Source organism: Elgaria multicarinata, chromosome 4, assembly GCF_023053635.1.
Source record: "Elgaria multicarinata webbii isolate HBS135686 ecotype San Diego chromosome 4, rElgMul1.1.pri, whole genome shotgun sequence".
Taxonomy (NCBI): domain Eukaryota; kingdom Metazoa; phylum Chordata; class Lepidosauria; order Squamata; family Anguidae; genus Elgaria; species Elgaria multicarinata.
This window is the reverse complement of record NC_086174.1, coordinates 115,059,141-115,084,207: the sequence shown is the minus strand read 5'-3', so window position 1 is coordinate 115,084,207 and position 25,067 is coordinate 115,059,141. Positions and strand designations below refer to the sequence as shown.

Genomic DNA, 25,067 nt, shown 5'->3' with positions numbered 1-25,067 from the left:
CCAGTAACGTGCGTGATTATTTAAAAATACATTCATTTCCCGACTTTTTCCCTCTTGCAACGAACCGAAGGCTATTTATATTACCCTTGAGAATCAGTGACTGACTGGCCCGAAGTCACCCAGGGAGCTTCGTGGCCAAGTGGGGACTAGAAGCCAGGTGGCCCCGGCCAACGCGCTAATCACTGCACCGCACCGGCTTCTCTTTGGGAAAGTCCGGGCACTACCTTTCAAAGCCAAACAGGTGACCAGGACGCGCGGCGGTACCAGCAGCGCCAAACCAATCGGCGCAGACACCGCCTGCCCGCCCAGCCGGCCGGCCGCGGCTGGCTGACTTTCTAACCGGTTCCCGCCGGCTTCTTCCGCCTCTCTTTTGCTCCGCCTTCTCCTCCCCCTCCAATCCCCGCCCACCGCCACCCTCCCGGCCCTGTCAGCTCAACCTCTTCCGAGGCCTCCGATTGGCCGGCCGCTGGTGCCATTCGGCGAAAGGCGCTTGTGACGCGAGGCGGCGGTCGGAGCTTCTGGACGCAACGGCAGGCGGGAGGGGAGGGGCAGTCGCATGACGGCGCGCTGGCGAGCCAGAGGCGGCGCTGAAGACATCTCCGCCCGCCCCGCCCCGCCCCATCCCCCGGCCTGCCTTGCGCGAGCAGCCTCCGCCTCCAGCCGCGTTTCCTCTCTGCCGTCAGTGCCGCGTTAGCAACAGCGCCGTCGCCAGCTGCGGGAGCTCCTCCTCCTCCTCTCTGCTCCTGTCTTATTCTCTCCCCGCGCCCTGTATGGTCCATTGCTGCCGCCCTGCTCCGGCACCACCTCCGCGGCCGCCTCCTCCTCCTCCAGTTCCCTCCGGCTCAGCTCCTCCTGCCCCCGGCGGTGGCGCCCTCAGCACCCAGGCCGTATGATCAGGCTACAGTCTTCAATGAGTAACCATATTCCTGTGAGTAACCGACGGCGGGGGTGGGGGAAGTTCTACTCGCCTTCGTCCTCTTTAAAAAAAAAACCTCTTTACGTCCCCCCCCTTAACGCGCCCTCCATTCCTCCCCTCCCACGTTTGTCTCTTTGTTCCCTGGGCCGCAGCATTAGCGCTTTCATGGAGCGGGCGGGCGGGCATGTAGAACCCGAACGGCGGCGAGAGCACAAGGCAGACCGCGTAGCTCAATAGCCGCCGCCCGTTGTCCTCGAGCTGCTTACACGGCAATGCATCTCCTAGGTCCCACTGTCTGAACTTCAATAGCAGCAGCTGCTGCTACCGGTCGCTATCTTTTGGGCCTGGCCCAAGCCTGAGATGTGGGACGTGGCAAGGGAGGAAAGGGGGCTTTGGAAGGGGTAGCAGGGAGTGTCTGGACGGGAGGAGCCGCCCGCCGCCGCCTGTCTCGAGAAAGAAGGCTCAGACGGAGCGACAGCAGCTGCCAGTATTGATGCTGCTAGTGAGCGGCGTGGGGGGGGGGGTTGCTGGCCGAACGACACCCCTCCCCTCCAATGCTGCATTTGTGGGAGGGGGGGTCACCTCCACACACGACCGAAACACGTGCTCTGCTGGCGCTCGCATCCTGTTGAGTTCTTGGGGTTCTTTCTACGGCTGGCGAGAGCAGAGAACAATGTAGCCCAGTCAGACGGAGCACTGTGTCAATGAAAAGCGGCTCTTCTGGCTCGCATCCAATGGTAGCCCTGCGTGGAGTAGACTCATTGACGTGAATGGGCGTTAAGTTAGACCAGCGCTGGGTGCAGCCCTTAAAGCCCTCTGTTTCGGATTCCTTTGTGTATTGAATCCGGAGCAGCGATTCGAATTCTCTCCCCCCGCGGGTGGCAGTTGCATACATGCAGCTCGAATGCACACGTTACGTTGCGAGGCCGGGTTGGGTGGGTGGAGAAAATTCCAACCTCTTTGTCGCCCTGATCGTGACTCGCAGCCGGTTTAAGGTGGTGGCTGAACTACTCCCGGTGAAAGGCTCTTGGAATAAGTAACTGGCAAGGGGGATTCTTGCGGGTCTCTGCCGACCTACAAAGTTTTCCTTGATTTTCAACCCCCCCTCCCCAAGGGGGACCCGCAGCCTAGGACAGCTGAGTAGATCTCCGTCCTCGATCCCCTTCGCTGCCAAAAGATAGCTCCGATTCCGGCGCTCAGTTGACGATGGGGTGGCTCATTGGTAGGCTCAGCGTCTCCCCGCGTTTAGGAGGCACTGGGGGTGAGGGGAGGCAGCGGGTTGTCCCTCCACCTCCCCGGATTCGCTTCTTGGGAAACAAGTCGGGACTTGTCCTGGCCGCTGCCCCTAGTGTCGGCCTGTCCGCTCGCTCGCCCGCCCGCCGCGTGTCGCAGGGCGCTTTAGGGCACTGCCGCGTGTGACTCATCGGGGGGGGGGGAGGTGGACGAAAATGGAGGGGACATCTGTCGCGCTGCCTCGGCTTTGCCTTACCGGCTCACTGCTATCTGAAGGGAGATGACGGGCACGCTGCTTCCTTTCACGGGAGACTGGTGACCGATGCATCCCGACGCCGGAAGGGAGTGGGTGGGAGACGGACGGGCGGAGAACGCGCTCTGGCCGGGAAAAAAAATACTTGGCGCGCGCCTGCTTCAAGCGCTTGACTCCATCCAGCCTGATGGGGGTAAGGGAGGAGAGCGCCTGTCTGCAACCTGGCCTCGTGTCTGGCTTGGAAATGGCTGCTTTGTTACCCCGATAGACCCTCCGTATTTTGAGGCATATGTGCTTGTGTGACATGTGAGAAGCATATTAAGTGGCCAGGAAGGTGAAACGGTTTATGGGGATTGCGCTAACAGAGCAGTCATCTTTGGGCTGAGTCATAGGATTATATCTTTTCTCTTGTGCCAGGCCCTTAACACGATTTTGTTTGTAAGAGGCAATCCAAAAGGTGCTGCAATTCAAAGAGGAGTCTTCCAATCTAATTTCTATAGACCTTCTTATGCCTGTAGTTTGCCTCTCCCAAGTATTGAGGGGATGGTTGGCTTTCATGTTTTCAAAGCAATCTTCCTAGTTTTTACCATTTGTAGTACGTCTTGTGTAAACTAGGTATCCCACATCCTTTTTGGGACTCTTTTTACAAAAATCTGGCTGCTTCAAAATACTCTAAACTTAGGCTGCTCTTGCAACTTTCATTCACATGCTAAATGAAAGTGGTGGTATCCTTTTAGAAGAAGAATGCTGAATCTGAAGATCTAGTTTGTCAAAGCCAGAACTTGAATGAAAACCAGGGACACTCTTAAAATTGTTTCAATGTATTTTTACATCCTAAATACACTTCCAGTCAGGAAACAGTTCCCACTCCATGCTCCCATCTTTTGTTGCAGCCTGTTTTCAAGTGAAGGAGATAATTCATCCATCTTTAAATGGTTACCCGGATTCCTCACTCTGATTTTGTCTACTGCCCCATCCTAATTCCAGAGCCTTCTATCTTCTCAAAAGTTTCTTTTGTTTTTATGCTCCCTTGTCATTTGTATATTAATTTCTCTTCTAGTTTCCACTTTTCCTTCCCACACATTCACATCATGCCATTTCTGTGCAACTCTCAGGGCTAGCAATCTGTTCTTGGTTTCTTCTTGCCTAGAACAGCAGATACCAATGGCATCTTCAGCCATCTCATGGTCTTGCTGTACAGGTCCTTCCATGTCCTTATGCTTTGTGTGATAGTTGCAGGATGTACTAAGGCTACAGGACTACCATACAGTGGCTGTACCTGGAAAATGCTTATGGTATTTAGCATGGCTCTTTCCAGCTGGCTAGAAGACCAGCTTATCTGGAACTCCCTTAGCAACATGGCAGAAACCTTTCCTTAAACCTGTACAAAGCCTAGAGTTGAAGCAGTTTCTTTAAAATTAAGCAGCAACTTCAGTTTTCAGAAAGTCTTGAAGAAAAATTCTGCAAGAGAAGCCCTGTTGCAGTAATACTTCAGTGCTTGGTTCTGTACAAACTACTAGGCGTCAAGGTTTTTGTAACATGGCTCTGCTTCAGCAGCACTGCTAAGAGTACTGACACTGGTTAACATGATAATCAGATGGCTCAGTTAACATAAAACCATGGTGTGCATTTCATGCCTTCACATGTATATTTTGCAAGTACGGAAAAGGTGCAAGTTCTAGCATATAGAGATTCCTCAGATACATTTTGAAAAGGAAGCATCTTATGCAAAGAAGGATAAATGTTTTTTAAGTACTCTGTGCCTGCAAAATTGAAGTTCTAATGTGTGTATACCTCTAGAAGTAGCACAGTGTGCTTCTGAGACTTTAATTTGAACAATTTTGTTCATACCTATTTTCCAAGGAACAAAGCAGCTCCAATTAGACATGTGTGCTTCTTGGAATCATCATGGCAGTTGTGAAACTCCAAACATTGCTGCCCTTGTCTATTGAAAAATGTTATGAATACCGGCTCACTTTCCCCCCAGCCCCAAGTCTTAATGCTGGGGTTCTAGTGTTGAAAATGATGTTAGATTGATGTTTTAAACTAAAAGTGGGCATCTTGTGTTCTTCTAGATGTTTGGACCTACAATTCCCATCACCAGTGGCTGTGGCTAATGGGAGTTGGAAAGCCTAAACATCTAGGGCTACACAGGTTGCCCACTTCTGGTTTAAACCCTAGCATTAACACTTGGGGTTGGGAGGAAAGAGAGCCAGTTTTTATAACATCTTAATAGACAAGGGCAGCAACGTTTGGAGCTTCACAGCTGCCATGATGATTCCAAGAAGTATTAGAATTTCAATTTTGCAAGCATGCAGTACTTCAGAAATTATTCATTCTTGTGTTTATTCATGAAATGCTCTGTAACTAAAGAATGAACTATAGGTAACATTATGAACTTCAGAAAGGGGGATCTGTTATGCTTGCCAGTCAGTGTGGCCGGATGATGCACAGAACTGTATATTTTGGGGGAATAGTAGGGGTTCCTCACAGCCATTTTTATAATCCATGAACAAAGGGTATGAAAGAACTAGAGCCTTTTCTATACATTGTTATATCCATATAATATCTGCAGCCAAGAATAGCTTGAGGATAGTGTATGTGGCATATAGCTCATCTGCAAAATTTGTGTTTTGCAATATAAATAATTCCAAAGCCTTTATAGTTTTAAGCAGTATGGTGTCTGTGGTTAAGATTACAATGCAGAGATTTGAAATTTGTTCTGTAATATGTGAAAGGACCACATTCTTGATTTATCAAAATAAAAAATTGGCATGTAGCCACCCATTGGATGCCATTGAGAATTGGTATCTTTTCTGCTATAACCATGACAACCAAGAAGTTGCCTTGGCCAAAAAAGGAGCAATCTTTAGGAGCATCTGTTGGTGCAGCTGTTTGGGGACAGATATATAATAGTTGGTGTTGACCCACATTATCTGAGAATCTGTTCCGTTTCTTTCCTTTTGGTTTGCTCAAGATTGACATGGTAATTAATAGGGTAGTGTTTACTACTGGTGGAAAAACTAGTTGAAATCGTTAATATCTATTACAACTATTGTGTTAAATGGAGGGTTTCATCACACTAGTATGGTCTTGGGCAAGTCATATTTTCTCAGTCTCCCATCTGTAAAGAAGGAATACATGTCGTTAAATATGTAATAGTAATATGTAATTAACCCTTGCTACGTAAATGCCTGCATACATTTTAGATTTTTAATTGGTTTTCCTTTACTTGAAATAAATAAGATATTCCACTGAAATACCAGCATGAAGAAGGTGAAAGTACTAGGCCAGACCCAACCAGCTACTAATTGTAAAGTGGAGATGCCAAGCTTGGTGCCTTTACTATGTTGTTGAAATATTTCTTCCCAGACATAAGGTTTTTCTTCTAGAACATGTATTGGAAATGTGGCTCTGTTCACACCATTGGGTCTGTAGTCCCTAACTGACTCTCACTCATGATTGAATCGCCCTAGTTGTATTCCTTCTTTGTATCCATAGGACAGGGCGGGATTTCATCTTGTTAATCATTTTTTATATAATATGTGAGCAGGAAGCCATGGGGGTATCCCAAGTGTTTGGTACATAAGTCATCACCCCCCTCCATCTAACACTTCAGCTGCTCTGTGTATTCAGCTGGACTGACTCCCTGACTGCTTAATTCTTTAAGCTGAGTTTCTACAGCATCTCTACAGTTTATAGTGCTTTAGATGTACATGTTTAAACTTTGATTTTCAAGCTGTTATATAAGAGTGCAAACAGTTGGATTATGCATTGAAGCATGTCTTAGTTCTCCTGCACATAGTTCACAATCCAAAAGCATTTGATCCACCACTGAGCATACATCGGGTGTAATTCTCTCCTCAGTGTGTTGCTAAATTGCAATCCCTGTCTGACCATCCCACTTGGGTCAGTGTATTCATGCTCCAGTTGGTAAATGTTTTTATTTCAACCTTTGCACTTAATTCTATTGCTGCAGGACAGATTTAGTAGTCTTAAATAACTTTGCTTCAGTAAAACTTCTCTTACCCTGAACCAGGGTAGCTTCTTGGCACTTGCTATTTAGTGGTTCAGCTTCTACTGACTGAAGCCCCCTGAATAGTACGAATTGAATACAGGTACATTATTGCAATTTTACTGCAATTTTTACTGCAAGTCAAATTTTGCTCCAAGTCAAAAGACACCATTTGTCCATAGAATCCATGGGAAGGGGGATCTTGGATAAGTTGAATTAAAGGCAGTAAGCTTGCCATTGATCACACAAGAATCCCATTGAAGTAACTCTTTACTCTTGCCTTCAAGTCTAAAATGGTTGTATCTTGCCAAGAGTTACAGGAAGACCAGAACAACAAACTTCTTGAGGTCAAACCAATAATTTTGATCAGGGTTAAATGTGTCCATTAACAACTGCAGGCCTGAAGTTGTCTTTGCTCACTTAAAAATGTGTGCATGAGGTCCATGCTTACCAGTACCTGCTGAAGAGAGAGGTCCCACCATTAGTTGAAAGTTTCTCCCTTACTGTTAAACATGTATTGTTCAAGTGCCAAGTTTTTCTGTGTGTGAACTCTTGATACAGCTCCCTTATTGCCAAGCTAAGCAAGTATAGTTCTTCAGTGTTCTCTTTAATCATTCAATATTTTCACAACTTTTTTTGGTTCTTTACAACTTGTCTTGAATATGGTGATTGGAATTCAACACAGGAAGGTTGTCTTTCTGGGCATTGCTGACTCTTCGTTTTTGTTACCCAGTATAATCTGAGATGTTCTAACCTCTTATGCCAAAGTATTTGTGCACTTGTTCAAGTGTAACTTGTTCCTCTTAGAATGGTGTGTGTGTGTGGCTGGAAATACAACTTCAATTTTTCACTTGCAAATGTAGTTTGTGTATCAAGTTTCAGTTGCCTGTTTTTAAAACTTGTAACATGAAACTTTCAAATAGCATTTCATGGATGGTCATCGACCCTCTGTTTCACTCACTTGGACCATTCTCCATCCCACCCACCCTCCCCAGTATGCTAGAGAGCAGCTGCCATCTCCCAAACACAAGAGCTACAAAAGTTGTAAGGGAGAACGAGAACTGTCTTAAGTAACCAATATAATGGACTGGGAGAAGAGTTCTGCTTGGCCATGAGGTTTAATGGTTAACATACATATTATTTTTAGAGATGTGAAATTTCCGGAAATTTTGAAGCTAATAGAAAAAAACAGGTTTTTTTCCTTTTTTGGGGTGGGGGGGAATGGAAATTTTTGGAAAAATTGAAATAATGCAATATTAGCACTTTTTACAGATTGAAAGTCACTTTGTTACTTTAGGAACATAAAATGTAATTATGTCCAAGTTAGTTTGGCATAAAATTATTACATTTGGTATATTAAAACTAGTGTATTCAAACAATCATTACAAATTTAATTTACTTTTTTTGGGTAGCAAATGGAGCTACAAGCTTCTGAACTGTAAGGAACCTCTTTGATTCTGCCAGTTTATGAGGAGCAGGCAAAAAACAATTTCAAAAAACAACTGAAGAAACCACCAACATTAGTAACAAAGAAAATTATGTCTCCGCTAGTCCTCCAGTGTCAAGACATAAAGCCCCATTCCCATAAAAAAAACTCAGAAAAATTGGGGGGGGGGGCACGCCAAGTTTCAATGAAGATACGTGAAATTTAATCAGATTCATTTTCTGACCTATAGCCATCAGTATTAGTTTCAGTCTCTGCTTCCATGGAAGTGCCCCCTAGAGGCAGAATTGCATCTTCCTCTTGCATTTGAGAGTTGTAGTCTCAGTTTGGAACCTAGGACTTGCTTGTCCTTGGTGCACAGACATTGTAATAATCTGATACTGTACAAGTTTTAGAAATCATTTGGAGAAGTAAATATCTGAACACCTTGTCTTAAACATTTTATTCATCATGCTAAAATAAAACATCCTGTAATCCATTTTTTCTTCATTTTTTTTCAATTTTTCCAATTTGGGGGGGACGGATGGACCCAAAAAAGGCTTTGGGGAAAAAACGTTTTTTTCCCATTTTTTTCCGGGGTTTTTCTGGGCCTTCACATCTCTAGTTATTTTATAACACTGTGAACAAATAGGAGTCCCCTATGTATGTGGCCCCAAGCTTTCTTAAAGTGTAATTGCAATGTGGTAAAAAACAAACAAACAAGGCTTGCAATAGGCTGCTCTTTCCTAACTTTGGAGATCATAGCTGTAACAGTGGAAAGAAAGTAGTCTTTCTGTGCCGTCTCCAGAATGGAATGTGTTCTTAAATGCATCTGTTCTGAATGCTGGTCACTAGGATTTGCCACTTCTTGGGAGGCAGAGAGAGTGAGAGCTGTTGGTCTGAGGGCCATTCTTAACTTGACCATTCACCTGGTCACCTGGGGATCTTGCAAGCCCTATTAAATACATGAAATAAAGTTAAGTAGGTTTTTCTATTTTCCAGTTTTGAATGGATTCTGTTAAATTAAGGACATCTTTAAATATTGGTGGCTCTTGTCTTCCCTTCCTTTCTGTCTCCTTATTTATCTAAGACTGTTTGAAAGGATGCCTACCCAGTCATTGACCTGTGTACCTTTTTTTCCCTCTTCACAGCAGTTCCGTGGTGTTCTTGGTCACACATTTATGGAGTTTCTGAAGGGCAGTGGGGACTACTGCCAGGCACAGCACGGCCTCTATGCAGACAAGTGAACTGTAGAAATCTATTACTACTCCACCAAGAAGCCCCCTTAAGAGTGGTTACCAGGATAAGAAGTGTTGAATTGAAATTGGCAGAGCTTTTAACAAAGGAAGTTCAGACCTGGATGGGGTAACCTCAGCGCACTGCCGTTCTCTTTGCCTCAGTATTACTGGATTGAAGAATTGCTGCTTCTTGTTTAGGAAGTTCATTTCATTTCCCATTGCTCCCAAATTCATACTTGTCAGCACTGGAAACTTTTGAGTGGCTTTTTGTGAAGTAGACTTTAGTTTCTCCATCAATCCTGCTAGGGTTTTTTTATTATAAAGAATTGTATCAGTCTTGTAAATTTTTAACTAAATTAAAATGGCGCGAATGAACCGCCCAGCTCCTGTGGAAATCACTTACAAGAATATGAGATTCCTTATCACTCACAATCCAACCAATGCAACCTTAAACAAGTTCATAGAGGTAAGGGCTCTTGACTGTGATGCTTATTTATTTTTATAATGCCGTGAAGCTTAATAGAAGAGCAAGGATGTATTACTCTTGCCTCCGTGCATTGAGTTGACTACTAATGTGCTTCTGAGGTAGTCTGATTTTTTTGTTTTAAGTATTTTTAATACCTCCCATCAATCATATTCCCAGGGCAGATTTACTTTTTGAATACTACTTGCTTGTACAAAAAATTCAAACTGTATTTAGACTGTTTCATGTGGTAACTCCAGAAGTGTTGTCTTGCATGTTTGCAAATTAGAGGTTTAGAAGTGCAGCAGCAGAATATTGTTAATACGCAGTCAAGGCCACACAAAGGCAGCACCAGCTGTAATTGGAGTGCACTTGCACTATGTAATGTGGGCAAGACTCTGAGCTGGTATACTGTAGTGGTTAAAGCTAAAGTGGTACTGCTTGAGGTGAAAGGCAGCAATCATAGGTATGATAAACAAATTCTGCACTTGAAATAATTGTTTACAAAAGCACAGCAGTATAGGTATAAACATCAGCAGCACAAGTCTTCTGATTAAGATGCAAAATCTATTTTTCTCCTTAGGAACTTAAGAAGTATGGAGTTACTACAGTAGTAAGAGTATGTGAAGCTACTTATGACACTGCTCTGGTAGAAAAAGAAGGCATACAGGTTTTGGTGAGTGGCTTATTCTGACATCATAAAATACCTAGCAATAAATTATTTTGTACTACCTGTATTCAGCAGATATTAATCCAAAGCCCTGGACAGTTCTTGAAGATCACTTTTCAAATAACTTCTACGGTGTAAAGGAAGTGGGGTCTATTCCCCATCCTGCCCCTGGCCAATATGCAGATTGTGGTATGGAGCCTGAAAAAAATCTTGAGGGTGAAATGAAATGAGGGAAGACACTTGAGCTAGGCAATGTTGTTATCAGATCTGCTAATTGTAAAACACAAATTGAGAAGTGGTGCTTGATACTCTGTGCCTTAAGGGCTGAAGTAGAAATGAGTCTTGTGTACTTTCCCACAGAGTGTGAAACATATAAAAATAAGATTACTTAAATGGGAGAGCTCGCATTGTGGTTGAATAGCATCAGCATAATATTAATTCCAAAATATGATGTGGAAACTGAAAGAATGATTGTCTGAACATTAAAGGAATCGTTGTAACTAACAGTGGTTTTATGTGCAGAGAAAAACTATTCACTTCATACATACATTCCAGGATTGGCCCTTTGATGATGGAGCACCACCATCTGTCCAGATTGTTGATGATTGGCTAAACCTTCTGAAAGTTAAATTCCGTGAAGAGCCTGGCTGTTGCATTGCTGTACACTGTGTTGCTGGTCTTGGAAGGTAAGCAGAACTCCTGAGTTCGTTAGGATCCACCCTTAGAGCATTTAATTTCATGTTCAGTGCTGCTACAAAGTTCTGTGTAGGTGTGCTTATTATGTAGCTGTTTTGTATACTATTATTTATAGGATTGTAGGACCTGAATGGGCCAAAAACCTCTCTGTTCTTACCCGTCTGACAAACTTCAGTGCTATTAGCCACTCTGACATGAGAGGAAATCACTTGAGAAAAAGTGGAGCACAAACAAAACTTCATGCATAATCTCTCCAAGGAAATATTATTGGTGTTCAAATCTTCTATTTGCAATCCCTTTGGGCTGTAGAAATCTATGGAGTGAGGTGGGAGCTGGGAAACCCAGTCGGTCACAACTTGAATTGTCAACACGAAGCCTGTAAGATTCCTTATAAGCATATCATAAAATCAATGCAGTTTTAACTAGCAAGATCACTTACAATCAGCCTTCCCTAACTTGGGGTCCCTCCAGATGTTTTGGCCTATCATTAAGATCAGCCCCAGCCTACCTGGCCAATTGTCAGGGGTGATGGGAGTTGTTGGTGTCTCCAATGTTTTATTATTATATTAGAATAAAAATACATGTTTTCCTTTATTCTATTAAATCTACCATTTTAATAGGAAGGTCATTAGAAATCTCTTCTAAAGGCTAAACATCCACCTTCTCCTCTCCCATCCTTACTTAAAGGGGATTTGACAAGGAAGCTGTATGGTTAGGCTTGGGCCAGTAGTCTGGGAAAGGAGATCAGTTTTTCTTAAGCTGGTAAACAGCAGCTTCTTACGTTCTTCCAGTGTCAAACTCATAATTTTCAATAAAACCATGCAGTTTTGAGACGCAGTTTGCATAATTCACTTTATCATACCTTCTGGTCCACAAAGTGGGGAAATAGAGACATAAGCAAAGAAGACTCTGAAAGAATACTGTATAATTTAGCTTTTCCCCCCCCCTCTTCAGAGCACCTGTACTGGTTGCCCTTGCACTCATAGAATGTGGAATGAAGTATGAAGATGCAGTGCAGTTCATAAGACAGTAAGTATTAAACAGCTACCTCAAACGTGTCTTTTCATAAGACTGTGGAAGAGGAGCAGGCATTCTTATCATCCAGATCTGTTGGGCTCATGGGAGTTGCAATCCAAAACATCTGGAGTGTCCCAGGTTGCTTGCCCTTGCTATGGAGAGTGACTGTTGAGAAAACTTCCTAACTTGAATGTTTTACTTAGGAAAGATCTAGTTGTATAGCACCATGTGCTATTCAAGGTTTAACTGTCAGCTGCCTTTAATATTTCTACAGACCCTCTCCTTTCATCCCCCACAGCCTTATGAATGCTGTAACACTACAGCAGCGAGAGCTCACAAAGTGAGTTAACAGTAGATTACCCAAAGAAACACAAAGGGAGAAATGCAAAACTCTGTAGCTAGAGTGGGAGTAGGACTGTAGGCTGGGACATAAGGTTGGGGACTGAAAGCTGAGGTATGCACATGAGCCAAGTTTAAATTTAAGCATCTTACACTCCTACCTCTCTCTCCTCATGCTGCTCATTCAGAAGAGACTACTTAATGTGGATATTGTTTCATTCAGCATATCTTAAAAAATATTTCTTAGCGCAGTCTGAAACTTAAATTTTGTTGGATATACTGATGGCAAATCTGACATTTTTGGTCTAGACACTTTCAGCCCTTTTTTTAATGAACTGGCAAGCATAGGTGTTTATGTGTGTATATATGATCTATGAGAGAGAAAGTTAATTCTGTCCTTGAAGGGACTACCACTCAAATAGTAATATCAACTGTATACATCATTAGTAGCTGATAAATAGATTAAATATTTGAAGTGCAACTTAACCTCACCTTAGACAGAATGTGGCCAAGAATGAAACTTGTTTGGGACACTTGCATTTTTTAAACTCATTAATCTACCCTATGCTTGAATTTTGTTTAGGAAGCGACGTGGAGCCTTTAACAGCAAGCAGCTTCTCTATTTGGAGAAATATCGTCCCAAAATGCGCCTGCGTTTTAAAGATTCAAATGGTCATCGTAACAACTGTTGTATTCAGTAAAAACTGAGCTGCCTGTATTGCTGCTTTGGAAGTAGAAGACTAAAACTAGAATTGGGCATCTTACTTGGAAAACTACATGTATGTCTAACTAGGTTACATGAAGCTTCTATAGGAGTAGGCCACAGTGTTGGCAGGAGAGCAACTTTGTTTAGATGAAGATGATGATCTTTGTAGAGAACAAGAAATGTACATGGCCTTTAATATGTCTTCTTTGTAATTTGTATCATTAAACTATCCTTAATCATGTAGTTCAGTTCTTTTCATTGAAGTCCCAGTAGTCAAATCTACCACAACATGAGTAGAGATTAGGTGCCAAAAGCCCAGCACACCATTACTGTATACCACAGTGTAGTTCCCTAGTAACTACAGCTATCTGGACCTTTGCCCTCCTCTCAATTGTCTTCTGGTTTTTGTGGATAGGGCTTCATAGAACAATCTCCCTATTCACTATGTTTTGTCTCCCACAATCGCACTAGAATGAGCATCAGGATTTGCACACAATTTACTGACTTAGTCACTTTCGGTATCTAAACTTTTGTTATTAACCCTCTTCATTCACATACATTCTCTGGTTACTCATAGAAAATAATCCTTCACGCTGTACAGAAGCACACAAGTCTTTAATGTCTACAGACAAAAAGCCTTACAGTTAAATAGATATTGGCACGTAATGTGCAACTTTAGCAGAGAGCCTGTAAAAGGATGGGAGAGGGACTAATTAATATTTCTAGTAAAATGTTGCCTTTTGTCTTGTGCAGGAAGTATAGAATATGCCCTTTACTTTAGTAATTATTTTTTTAATGTAGAAATGCTTTATTGTAGCTAAAGATTCTTAATCATAAAATTTCTGAAGACCTTGTAATTTCTTTTATCGTACTTATTGGAAGTTGTTTACCAACTATTGCTTTGTTGGAAGTGATTTTGTTTTTTCCTTGAGTTTCTGCCTTGAATCTGGCAGACCTCTGTAATATTTTGTATGCCTTTTGAGCTGCGTAACTTAATATTTGGATACTTGATAATTTGTTATGTAATTGATAAAAATGGTGGTGTGTATTAATGTTCAACCATATATTTATACTGTCTTGGGAATGTGTGGTTATAGTACTGTGGGAGAAATAATTTGCCAGTGTTCACCAGCTTGTAAAATCTAGTGCGAGAGCTCAAACATCTAAATAAACTCAAAGCTGCATTGCAGTTGACTTGAGATTTTGTCATTGGGTTATGGGAGGGCAAGGAAGCACACTCTGGTCTAAATCTTGCTAGTGCAAGAAGCATGTTTATTTCCCTTAGGCAAATACATAATTGATTTTGTGTGTATGTTGGGTTTTTCCAAAGTCATTGATTTTTACGATTGTAATTACCCTTAGCAAGTGTCATGGTTCAGAAATCTGGAATCATTTAAATAATTGTGCATGTATGTACAAAACAAGAAAATCATTGCTATATATGTTGCAATTTATGTTTCCCCCTGAAAAAACACTGCATTTTTAAAACTTAATTTTATCAAGTATCAGCCTTGGGTCTGTTTGCCAGCATTAAAGCATGGTTTCCCCCAAAGCATGCTGTCAAATCGATTGTATTAATGTTTATATCTGATGTAAAAGGCTCAAGTAAAATTTTCACTGCCAATACTCAGTTTTATCAACACTAAATCTGAGACCCAAAGAAGAGCAGTGTTGGTGTACTAGAAAAATGTTACAATCTCCAGCTGGGCAATACTTTTAATCAGGTCCAACTAAAATGTCATAGTGAACTAAAAACCTCATTATTGTGTGCCATTTTGGTTGATTGCCCAACTGGATTTTGAAAAAGTAAATATCATATAGTCAGTCACAAAACATGTTTGTGACAGCATTTCAGAATGTATGTAGGTTGCTTTCAGTGAGTCATCTGGTCTCTGCTGTAGTCACCAAGCTATATGTAAAATGTTGATGGTTCATTTTGCAACTGGATTCAAGGGTCAAACTAGATGTGAGGCTTAACATGTCACTGGCCCTGTTCAGAAGACGCCTTAAACCATGGTGGTGAAGCCAGAAAGCCAGGCTGTGTTCAGAAGACACCTTAAGCCACAGCTTTAACCACGGTGATTAAAGCAAAAAGTGTTATTCACAGTGGTTAAAGCCATGGTTTAAGGTGTCTTCTGAATAGGCCCACTAGGAAGTTCATTAGTTCTTAATGGGTGAGGGAGAGGGTTTTTTTTAAATTAGGACTGCCACAAGGGAAGGGACGTTTTTTCTTTTTCATTGTCCTGAAAATTAAATGCCCCCACAATTCCTAATAAAAAGCCTGAAGAGGTTCCTAATCAGTAACTTGACCACAAGGCAGCATCACACTGAAGAGGGGTGGGTATAGTGTTTATATCTGCAAGCCACACATGGAGATTGTGGAATTGGAGAAATGGTGCAATGGATTCTACTTTCTGTTGGGTACATTTCTTTCCCTTCCAGTCCTGGTTTCTATTGCGTCTGGATCTCCCCATATTTCCAGCAGTCTTTACTGGTCTGCCTGTTGTCTCTGTCTGTCTCGCTCTCTCTTCCCTCCCCCCCACTTTAAGAACAGCTTTCCAGACTTGAGCTCTGGGTTGTGTGCACTTTCTGGTTCCTGCAGATATCTTTTACCTGTCCACTGGTTCCAATGCTCTCAAAGCTGCAAACAACCTAGCTTTCAACAGAGTGGTCTCAGGTGATCTATCTATCGCTACAGTGAAGAACACAAATTCTGCACGAGCCTGAACAGGAGGAAAAGACTGATGGCTGCAGAATTCCAGTTTTTAAATCCGGTTGTATCAACATCATGCTACTGATGCCGAAGGTGTTTAGAAGTAAGACTATAAATCACCACCTGACCAAAGCTGGTGATTGAGGGGAGTACTTGGCGAATGGCTGAGAGGGTGGAGCAAAATACCTTTCAATGAAGTTTTTTTTTTTTAAAAAAAAAAAAGCAAAAGTGCAGTATCTTGGACAAAGATGACTACTTATGCAGCACTTACTACTGGCCACAGATGGAAGTAATTGTTAATATTTCAGATGACTATCTGATTAAACGCACTAAGCTCCATCACACTAGTGTTTTATCATACTCTTGTCATGCCTGGTTTGCGGTTTTGCAGCCCAGTACTCCTGTGACGCTGTGCCTGTCCAGCAGTCAACCCACCTCTTCATTTTTTGTATTTTCCTGGAGTGGGGAAAGCCCATATTTCCTCTAAGCGGTTCTCATTCTCTAGCATGTTCTGTCCACACTTGTGGTGACTTGGTCAAACAGACTTGCTGCTCCAAAATGCTTACAGCTCCCTCATTTTGAAAATAAAGTGATGAAACTTGGCAGCATGATAGCTCTGAAGTAGGGCTTTATGCATGCCAAGTTTGAAGCTAATCCCTTAATCAGTTGATTTTGTTTAATAATTTTTAAAATTTTCTCTCAAACCATTCCTCCCCGGAAATACACACCTCTCTCTGATTCTCCGTTAATCCACCCCTGCACATTTATGGAGAGAGGTTTTATCCTTTACTTTGCTGAACTTTTTAATGAACTTCTTATTTTGGATGCTTGATCCAGAACCAAAGAACAATTCTCAGGTACAGAGAGAAAATAAAAAGAAAAGGCTCTAGTTAAAGTCAATGTGGCAAGCATCTGCGTTGCTTATTCTTGCACTTTCACCCCTGCGCCTCAAAAATAAAAATAAAACCATTTTATAGTCTCACACAGCTCTGCATTTATGGAGGGAGGTTTTATCCTTTACTTTGCTGATGCACAGGGGTCCAGCAGATCACTTTTTATGAACTGGAGATGCAAAGCTGTGCATTATCAAAGTAAAGGAAGACATCCTACACCAATGCAAATGAGGAATTTTGCGTTGGTGGAGTATCAGAGAATAATTTGAGGGTAATTTTAAAAAAAAATAATCCTAAAAATCAAGGCCTGAATGGATCTGATTCAAACTTGGCATGGCTCAAGCCCTCAAGAGTAATCACTGTGCCAAGTTTCATCTCCTTATCTTTAAAATTACATAGATGTAAGCATTTTGGTTAGCCACAGATGTCAATATCAAAGCTACCCTTCACTCAGCCTCTTCCAAATATGGAGATGTTCAATTAAAGAAAGAAACACACACACACACACAGAGAGAGCATTAATGACTGAAAAACTCATAATTTCATAGACATTAGAAGCTCCAATTGGGCGCAGTAATTGCACAGTTTCAGGCTGTGTTACTATTGTATTTGCCCAGAAATAACATTAACTGCAGGGGGGAAGAGAACTTATTTATTTATTACATATTTATACTGCCCAACAGCCTTAGTTTACAACTAAAGTCATAAAATCCAATTTAAAACTTGAAAATCACATAAAACCAGAATAAGTTACAGTCCAGGGAAGGCTTGTTTTAAAAGATACGTTTTAAGGAGGCGTTTAAAAGATATTAATTTTCTGCACCCAGAACCACACAAGGGAGGGTTTTCAAGAGGGGGTGCAATTTACAGGGTGGGGTGGGAGATCATAGTATTGATACAGGTGAAAATCTACATGAGCTGAAATAGCGCAACACATAAACGTGAAAGTGCCCAGTGCTAGATTTGCTAAGAAAAAGGGGAAACCATGGACTCAAAGTGGGGGGGGGGAGTAGGTGTAATGTTGCTCACAGTAATGTGGCACCTTTAAGAGGAATCTGTGTAAGTCCTTCAAAGAGACCAATACCACAACAGTTTTGAAGCATCGGGGCACTGAAGCAAAAGGGGTGGTAAGCGTGCTTGATTTTTCCGATTTGTGTTTGCTTGCTTAAAGGACTATGTGAGTGTTTGTGCCATAAAGCAGATAAATGTTCAACCTGAACAATTCTTTTAAAAATGAAAAATGCAAATTGCACCTTTAAAATAAAGCCTAGAATTGGGAAGGTGGAGTTGTGTCTAGTCCAATAAGTGCCCATGATAGTCATACAACTACATTACATACAAAAACAAAAAGCTCAACAAAATGGTGGGCTAGTGATGGGGGAAGGTATGTTCCACCAGGAATCTACAATTGCTATATGAATGCTGGATTCTCAGCCACCACAGTGAGCAATGTGTGGGAAAGAAGTCTGTATCCATGCAACTAAAGAGTTAAGAAGATCTTAAAATGCCCTGCCCTTTTCAGATGCAGTCTTGTGCATTCTCCCCTGGAGGGCGTAAGCAAAGATAATGTTACTGAGCAAGAGAAAAAAATAAAATGTAAGGGGGAAAACAGGGCACATATCTTAACTACTCATGTATATAAACATTCATGAATTGGGATAACCTCTTCACATAGAGATCTTGTATCAATTTGCAAGGTGATTCAAACATTTAAGCATGAATATGAACAGTATGCGAGTATGTGGAATATGAGCATATAGAGAACAATCCAGTTTGCAATATTAAATTGTGAACTTGAAAACGATACAGGGAATTGTTTTGAATGGATCCCTTAGAAATAGCATTTGAGGGGAGTGTGTGTGTGTGTGTGAGAAGGGTGGGGTAGGGGAGAGAGTATATATAGATTAAACAGTTACACACAACATGTACAATTAGACATAATCAAACAAAGGCACAATCTAAAAAACATTACATTGTGCGTCCTCAAATCACCACAACTGCACCACCAAATTGTTTTAAAGTAAAAATGTAGGGGTGTGTCCGTCCCCCCTCACTGCTGGATTGCAGCTGAGATCCAGTGGCAGAGGTATGGCCCACAGGGGCAGAAATTGGCCCTTGGCCCTTCCAAAGTTGCTCATCCACTAATTGTTTATCCTCCTACCTAGTACTATATCTACTCATAATGTAAGAAAAACCTGTTCTGATTTGCCACTGTGGCAAGGTCCCAATTTATGCTGAAACAGCACCCAGCCTGGCTCTGTCCTCTTTCCAGAGGCATCAGCATCTGCCCTTGTGCCCTGAATCAGTCTCACCCCGCAATTAGCCAGCAGAACACCATCTTAACTGCCAAGGCCTTGTGGCTAGAGGAACAAGGAAAATAATTCTGCCTCTGCAGAGCTGACAAGAGGCTCAAAGAGTCATGTATAGATCTGAATGTAATAACAGCCAACATTTGTTTAATTTATTACATTTCAGCACCATCCATGAGCCAAAGTTCTTATGACCTTCATTTGAAATAACCTGCAAGCTGACTTGATGCCAGTGAAAACCATCAATCTGAGTGAAATCTAGGAACTCCAGATATAGGAATTTGGGGAATTCACTACCACAGCATGTAAATAATGGAATTATTTACCACAAAATGTAGTGATGGCCACCAATTTGGATGGCTTTAAAAGGGGGTTGGATAAATTCCTGGAGAAGGCTTCAATAGCTACTAGCCCTGATGGTTACATGCTACCTCTGATATCCAAGGCAGTAAGCCTGTGTGCACCAGTTGCTGAGGAACATGGGTGGGTGCTGTTGCACCATGTCCTGCTTTGTCAGTCCCTGGTCGACAGCTGGTTGTCCACTGTGTGAACAGAATGCTAGACTAGATGGACCCTCTGTCTGATCTACCATGGCTCTTCTTATGTTCTTAATTAGGAGTTGGAGCCATGAGGTTTGCTGAACTATTGCAAGATTGTTCCTGGAAACAGGTGTGGTTTGACCTGTTATGACCTATGGATGAGAAAACAGTTATGCATTTTATGCTCCATGAAGCATACTCCTGAAAAATTGACTTTGTAATATTATAGGATATATATGCTTGAATGAAATGGCTGATATTTATTTCTGTTCTCTGAATTAAATCTTCTGAATAAACATCAAACATCTCTGTGGCCCTATTTAGGCATTCAGTATCCATAGATCGGGAATGGCATGCTCCACCTCAGAACTACACCTGTTCGTCTAAATATCTATAAAGGGATTCATATGTAAAGGAGCATGTGTGCACAGGGCTCTCTAAACAAAATTGGGAATCTTTCTAAGGCAGGGGATGCATCTGCCAACCCATGTTCCAGTCATGATGTCATTCTGAGAGCAGCAATAGGGCTGCTGCAATGCACCTTCCCTGCCTGTCTCTACTTTCATTTTGGCCTTGGAGCTGAGACAGAGTGCCATGCAACTCCACAGATGTTAGTTTCTTGTGTATTGCAGAAATAAAGAAACCCCTTGTGAAGGTGCCTGGATCTGTGGTGCATTGTCGGTAGAGTAGAAAGGCCATTGCAGGAATGAAGGGAATCATGGAAAGAACGGAGGGTTTCAGCTGTGGATGGAAAGACATTGTCTGGACAACAATTCTCTCCAATGAGAAACATCAGAGGAGTAGACCTCATACACACATTTTTCAAACGCTTTATAGGGTGACCATATGAAAAGAAGGACAGGGCCCCTGTATTTTTAACAGTTGCATTGACAAGGGAATTTCAGCAGGTGTCATTTGTATGCATGGAGCCCTGCCCTCTTGACCAGATACAAAAGAGGGCAGGGCTCCTGCAGCGTTAACTGTTGTGATGAAGAGGGAATTTCACTAGGTGCTGCATGCATACAAATGACACCTGCTGAAATTCCATTAAATGCCCTGAGTAAGGCTTGCATTAGAACACTTGTTCCTCAAAACTTGAACATTTTTGTTTTGTTGAAATTTTACAAATCCTGACCTCAGTGGAAGCCACTGAGGTGGGGATCTAGTGCTATCATGATTTAGGCCACATAATCCTATACATATTTACATGGGAGTAAGCCCCACTGAAAACAATGAAACTAACCTTTCAGTACATATGTTTAGGTTTGCACTGTTAAATTCATTTTCTTTCCCCCTTTCCTCTATATACAAGTGTTTTCATAAAAACAGTGTATGGTAAATTACAATCCCTGCTTTTGTCAATATGGCTATATATCTGCATGAACACATGCATGAATGCATGATTAAGTCATAAAAGGAGAACATGAATTATATCAATATCATGTTTGTTCAGTGAAGTTAGTTTGCCATCCGTGTAGTTTAAAGGTGCAAACCTATACACATATTACTTGGGAGTTAACCCAACTGAACTCAGTGGAACTTATCGCCAAGTAAACTACAGGACTGAGCTGTATGACTTTTTGTGGACTTTGCCTACTTATTTAATAAATATCCCAAACAGTATATTGTTTGGCAGTTCATTTGATGTCAAATGGGTTAAGTGACTGAATGATTGATTCTCAATTATATTCATGGGTTGTTTTTTGGTTTTGGTTTTTTTAATGGCCCTCCTTGAATGTTGCAAAACTCACATAGGTCCACAGTTTGGGGTCAGATAAAAATCTTTTTATTTGTGGAAATATTTGTTATAAACTTGTTTACTAGCTTGTTTTCCACACCCTTCTCCACTGCCCTTTGAGCTAACCCCAGCTGCAACATAGAAGCATAATTTAACAGGTGAAATGGAAGGAGAGAAGCTGTTGAACGTGCTCTTCAGTTGGAAATTGTTTTGCCCTGACTCAACTATCTGTTGTATTTGCATAAAATATGATTCTAAATAGAACAACTATTTCACCTAGTCCCCAGTGTTAAGTTTGCAAATCATTCTTTGGTTCCATCATGCAGCAAAATAATTACCAATGGAAGAAAATATATATGATGCAGAGGTCTGCCTGTTGTTTAATATGGGCAGGTATGCATGTGCATGCCGGATGTTTGATACCTTGGTGGAAGACATTGGACCATACCTATCCCACAAAATTGTGCAGTTGTAGCGTATTTTGCATTGGTAGCTACAATAGAAGTTAACTTGACCCAGAACACTGTGAAATCCAGCTTTCTTATCATGGAACAGGAAGAAATTTATCAAAACAATCACCACTAGTATGTCAGTCCTTCTGTATTAGGAAAACTTAAGGTAGTAATTTCCATTATCAATCTACAAAGTTTAATTCATGAAATTCAGTGCTGGGGCTCTGCTCTTGATCCAATAAAATGGGCTATTAGTACATTTTTATGAGTTTTTTTCTTGCTAGGAAATCCATCTCAGCTGTTGACTTCTGGGTTCTTTGCAACCCACATTTCAGTGTGAAGTCATAACTGAGAAAGTGAAAAGGCAAAAAAGTTGGCATATCTTCCATTTGTTGTTACTCCTGTAAAACTAATATATACTTTTATGAAGAAATAGTGGAACATACAAAGTATTTGCTTACTGGTTCCTATCTAGGGAAAGTGGTGATAGAAGAAAATTAAGTGTTCATTAACCTATGAGCCAGCAGACTTTCTATATGACCACAGCTTAATTTGAGCCAGGGCTTAGATCTGAAAACTATTTTGAATGCAGAGAACAAAGTGTTCAAAGAAATTAAGACGCTTCAGATGTGACAGAGATGCAACTCTTCTAGGGAATAATTCTGATTGAATTCAGGCACTAGTTCACACACAGCCAGCCAATGAAAAATGGTCCTGGATTGTGGACCACATAACCAGCTTTGTAATTAAGGTTTATACAGCAGTAAATGTGCTAAGCCTTTAAGGTGCCACCAGACTGTTATTTTTGCTGTAACAGGTGAAAAATGGACCTCCTAGAATTTGTTTCGGGCTGGCTGCTGGTGCACTTGCGTGAGCAAGCACACGCCACAGGATGGATCGATCCTTTTTATTGAAAAGCAAACAAAAAACTGCCTGCATGTCAGTTTTGTACTTACATGGGTTTTCCTTTTGCATGGGGAAGCATCCAACCATGCACTACCCCATTTACAATTGTGTTGTTTTAGGAACAGTTTTACCTTCTCATACTGAGGCTTTGTTTACTGCTTGTTAAGTAGGCCCCAAAGGGATATACTTCTAAGAAAAGATGTTTTGGACTACACCGTTAGTTACGACAACTAACAGCGCTTCAATCTAGATCAAAATGTGTGGCTTTCTAGGAGCCGTGTGTAAGCTCAGCACCTTTATGTCGTTATGTTAAATACCCCATAGAGCAGCCCCCTCATCTTCAGCATTTTATCCGTGTTGGAAATAACACTTCTGAAATAAAATGCCTTTATGTATTCAAAGCATATAAAAGGAGGGAAGCCAGTTATCCCCCCCGCCCCCCGCCCCCCCCCGGTAAGACCTTCGCGCTACAAGCGCCTCTTCTAAACAGCCCTTTAAACTGTAGCCAGGAGCGCCTGTCAACGGGACTGACAGAAGAGCAAAACACGCCCAAACGGATTTCTGAGGGAGGCTTCTCGCGAGGGAGTGGGGGGGGGAGGAGTAGGGGGTACGACGCATGCGCGCGCGCCACCACGCGCCGAGTAAACAGCGCCGTCACGTGAATGAGGGCTCCGCCGCCCCGCTTAGCGGCCTCACTTTCCCTCCCGCCCTGCTGCCGGTTTCAAGTGGGCGCTCTCAGAGACAAGCGTGGGCACGCGGCCGGCCGGCCGGCAGCAAGTGCCAGCTCCGACGTGCGGGAGGGACCACCTGCTGGCCGGGGAGAGGGGAGGGAGAGGAAGATAGAAGAAACCCGGACGTGTTTCCCTCAGCCAGCCAAGCAGTAACAGCCACCCGTCCTGGCTCCGCCCACTTCCAACCCTACCTCGCGCCCTTCCACTTCCGCACGGTAGCTTTCCCTCCCCTCCCCCGCACCCCCGGCCTGGGGCTGCGGAGCAAGAAGAGAGACGTAAGGCAGGGGAGGAAAAAACACCACCCGGCCAAGCGAGGGAGCGCGCGCGCGCGCCCCTGGCCGACGCAGGTAAATACCGTCTTCTTGCGAGGAGGGGGGGGATGGGTGGGAAGAGAGCCGCGGCCTAGCTAAGACGCTCTGGGGCTGTCTGTATAGCTAAAGCTGCTGCTGACGGATCGCAGCGAGCGCATGCCATCCCCCCTCTCCCTCCCCCCTGCGTGAACGGGCCTCCAATCGAACCCCCATGATCCGGGCCTTCTTGCCCCCACCTTCTCTTCCCCCACCCTGCTGATACTCCACTATTCCCCCCCCTTTTCTGGCCTCTTCTCTTGACCCCGCCCCTTCCCTTGTGCGCTCCCTGCTGGCCCTCCATTACCACCAGGCTGTCTCTTGAGTAAGGATCCATCCCTCTCAGTGCTCACCTGGAGGCCCTTGCGCCCTCTTGACCTAAATTTATTCCATGTTTCTCGTCTCTCAGCTTCCCTTCGCGGTGACCTCGCTCTTTTGATTGTGCTCCCTAGCTCTCCCGAGGCTTAGCAGCACAAGCCTTAAGCAAGCATGTTTCCTCAGAAATAAAGACGGCAGAGTTCAAGGAGGACTTGCTCCTTAGTATGTTTGTGTGAGGATTTCAGCCTTATAGTACGAAGTATGCCTCATTCAGCTCAGTGGGATTTACTCCCAGGTGGGAGGATGGAAGATAATGGCTTTTACTCCTGATGGCTGTATGCTACCTCCTATATCTGAGGGAGTTTGCCTGTCTACACCAGATGCTGGAGAATGCAACTAGGAGGGTGCTATCACTCTCTTGTTCTGCTTGTGGGTTTCCCATGGGCAGCTGCTTGTCCACTGGGAAGAGAATGCTGGACTAGATGGACCTTTGGTCTGATCCAGCAGGATTCTTATGTTCTTAAGTACCGTATTTCTTCGATTGTAAGACGCCATCGATTGTAAGATGCACACTAATTTCAGTACCACCAACAGAAAAAAAAACCTAAGACACACCTGCGATTCTAAGACGCACCCCATTTTTAGAGATGTTTATATGGGGAAAAAACTGCGTCTTAGAATCGAAGAAATAGGGTATGTATAGCAGGGCTGAGGAACATGGGGCCTTCGAGATGTTGGACTGCAACTCCTATCAGCCTTATTCAGCATAGCCAATAGTGAGGGATGCTGGGACTGCAGTCTAACATCATCCGGTGGGTTACCTGTTTTCTTTCCTTGGTGTATGTAGGATCACAGTATTAATCTTTTACCCGTCAGTGGCTTGGTAATGGTTATATATTTACATGTTTGTACACTGTATTAATCTGGAATAACTCTCCAGGGCCTTTGCTTTGCAGTCCTTGAACTATCACACTTTCTCCACAAACATACATTGAAAAGTTGGTGAGGCGGGGGAAATAATTCAAATTTTTGTGATTCTTTAATCAAACTTATTTTGTGTATGCCATGGTAATTAGTTACTATTTTGGTGGATAGCTAATCATCAAATGTTCTTGAGTTTGTGCCCAAATCTTTGCCTTGCTCCAAAACCTG

The 25,067-nt window shown here is 42.8% G+C and overlaps 3 protein-coding genes across 5 annotated transcripts in view; all 3 read left to right on the top strand.

Annotated features, from left to right (window-relative positions):
- Positions 1-721: 721 nt before the first annotated feature.
- LOC134397943 (uncharacterized) lies at positions 722-9,088 on the top strand. The gene is made up of 2 exons (XM_063125024.1): positions 722-928; positions 8,992-9,088. The coding sequence occupies exons 1-2, from the start codon at positions 890-892 to the stop codon at positions 9,085-9,087; spliced, it is 135 nt and encodes a 44-aa protein (XP_062981094.1). The 5' UTR covers positions 722-889; the 3' UTR covers position 9,088.
- Positions 9,089-9,434: 346 nt separating this feature from the next.
- PTP4A1 (protein tyrosine phosphatase 4A1) lies at positions 9,435-14,158 on the top strand. Its single transcript, XM_063125023.1, has 5 exons — positions 9,435-9,544; positions 10,125-10,217; positions 10,767-10,897; positions 11,862-11,936; positions 12,847-14,158. The coding sequence occupies exons 1-5, from the start codon at positions 9,440-9,442 to the stop codon at positions 12,962-12,964; spliced, it is 522 nt and encodes a 173-aa protein (XP_062981093.1). The 5' UTR covers positions 9,435-9,439; the 3' UTR covers positions 12,965-14,158.
- Positions 14,159-23,302: 9,144 nt separating this feature from the next.
- Positions 23,303-25,067, top strand: part of PHF3 (PHD finger protein 3) — a 57,114-nt gene continuing 55,349 nt past the window's right edge. For 2 of the 3 annotated variants that reach the window (XM_063125017.1, XM_063125018.1), the window contains exon 1: positions 23,303-23,597. The gene's annotated coding sequence lies outside the window, so the exon portion shown is untranslated. The remainder of the gene's footprint in view (positions 23,598-25,067) is intronic. The other variant, XM_063125019.1, reaches the window with a different exon arrangement.

What these genes read in the sequence shown, in the direction of transcription:
- LOC134397943 (XM_063125024.1), top strand. Translation starts at nt 890, where the DNA reads ATGATCAGGCTACAGTCTTCAATGAGTAACCATATTCCT. An exon ending in CAATGAGTAACCATATTCCT is followed by an intron (nt 929 to 8,991) that starts GTGAGTAACCGA and finishes CCCTCTTCACAG; the next exon opens with CAGTTCCGTGGTGTTCTTGG.
- PTP4A1 (XM_063125023.1), top strand. Translation starts at nt 9,440, where the DNA reads ATGGCGCGAATGAACCGCCCAGCTCCTGTGGAAATCACTTACAAGAAT. An exon ending in CCTTAAACAAGTTCATAGAG is followed by an intron (nt 9,545 to 10,124) that starts GTAAGGGCTCTT and finishes TTTTCTCCTTAG; the next exon opens with GAACTTAAGAAGTATGGAGT. An exon ending in TGTGTTGCTGGTCTTGGAAG is followed by an intron (nt 10,898 to 11,861) that starts GTAAGCAGAACT and finishes CCCCCTCTTCAG; the next exon opens with AGCACCTGTACTGGTTGCCC.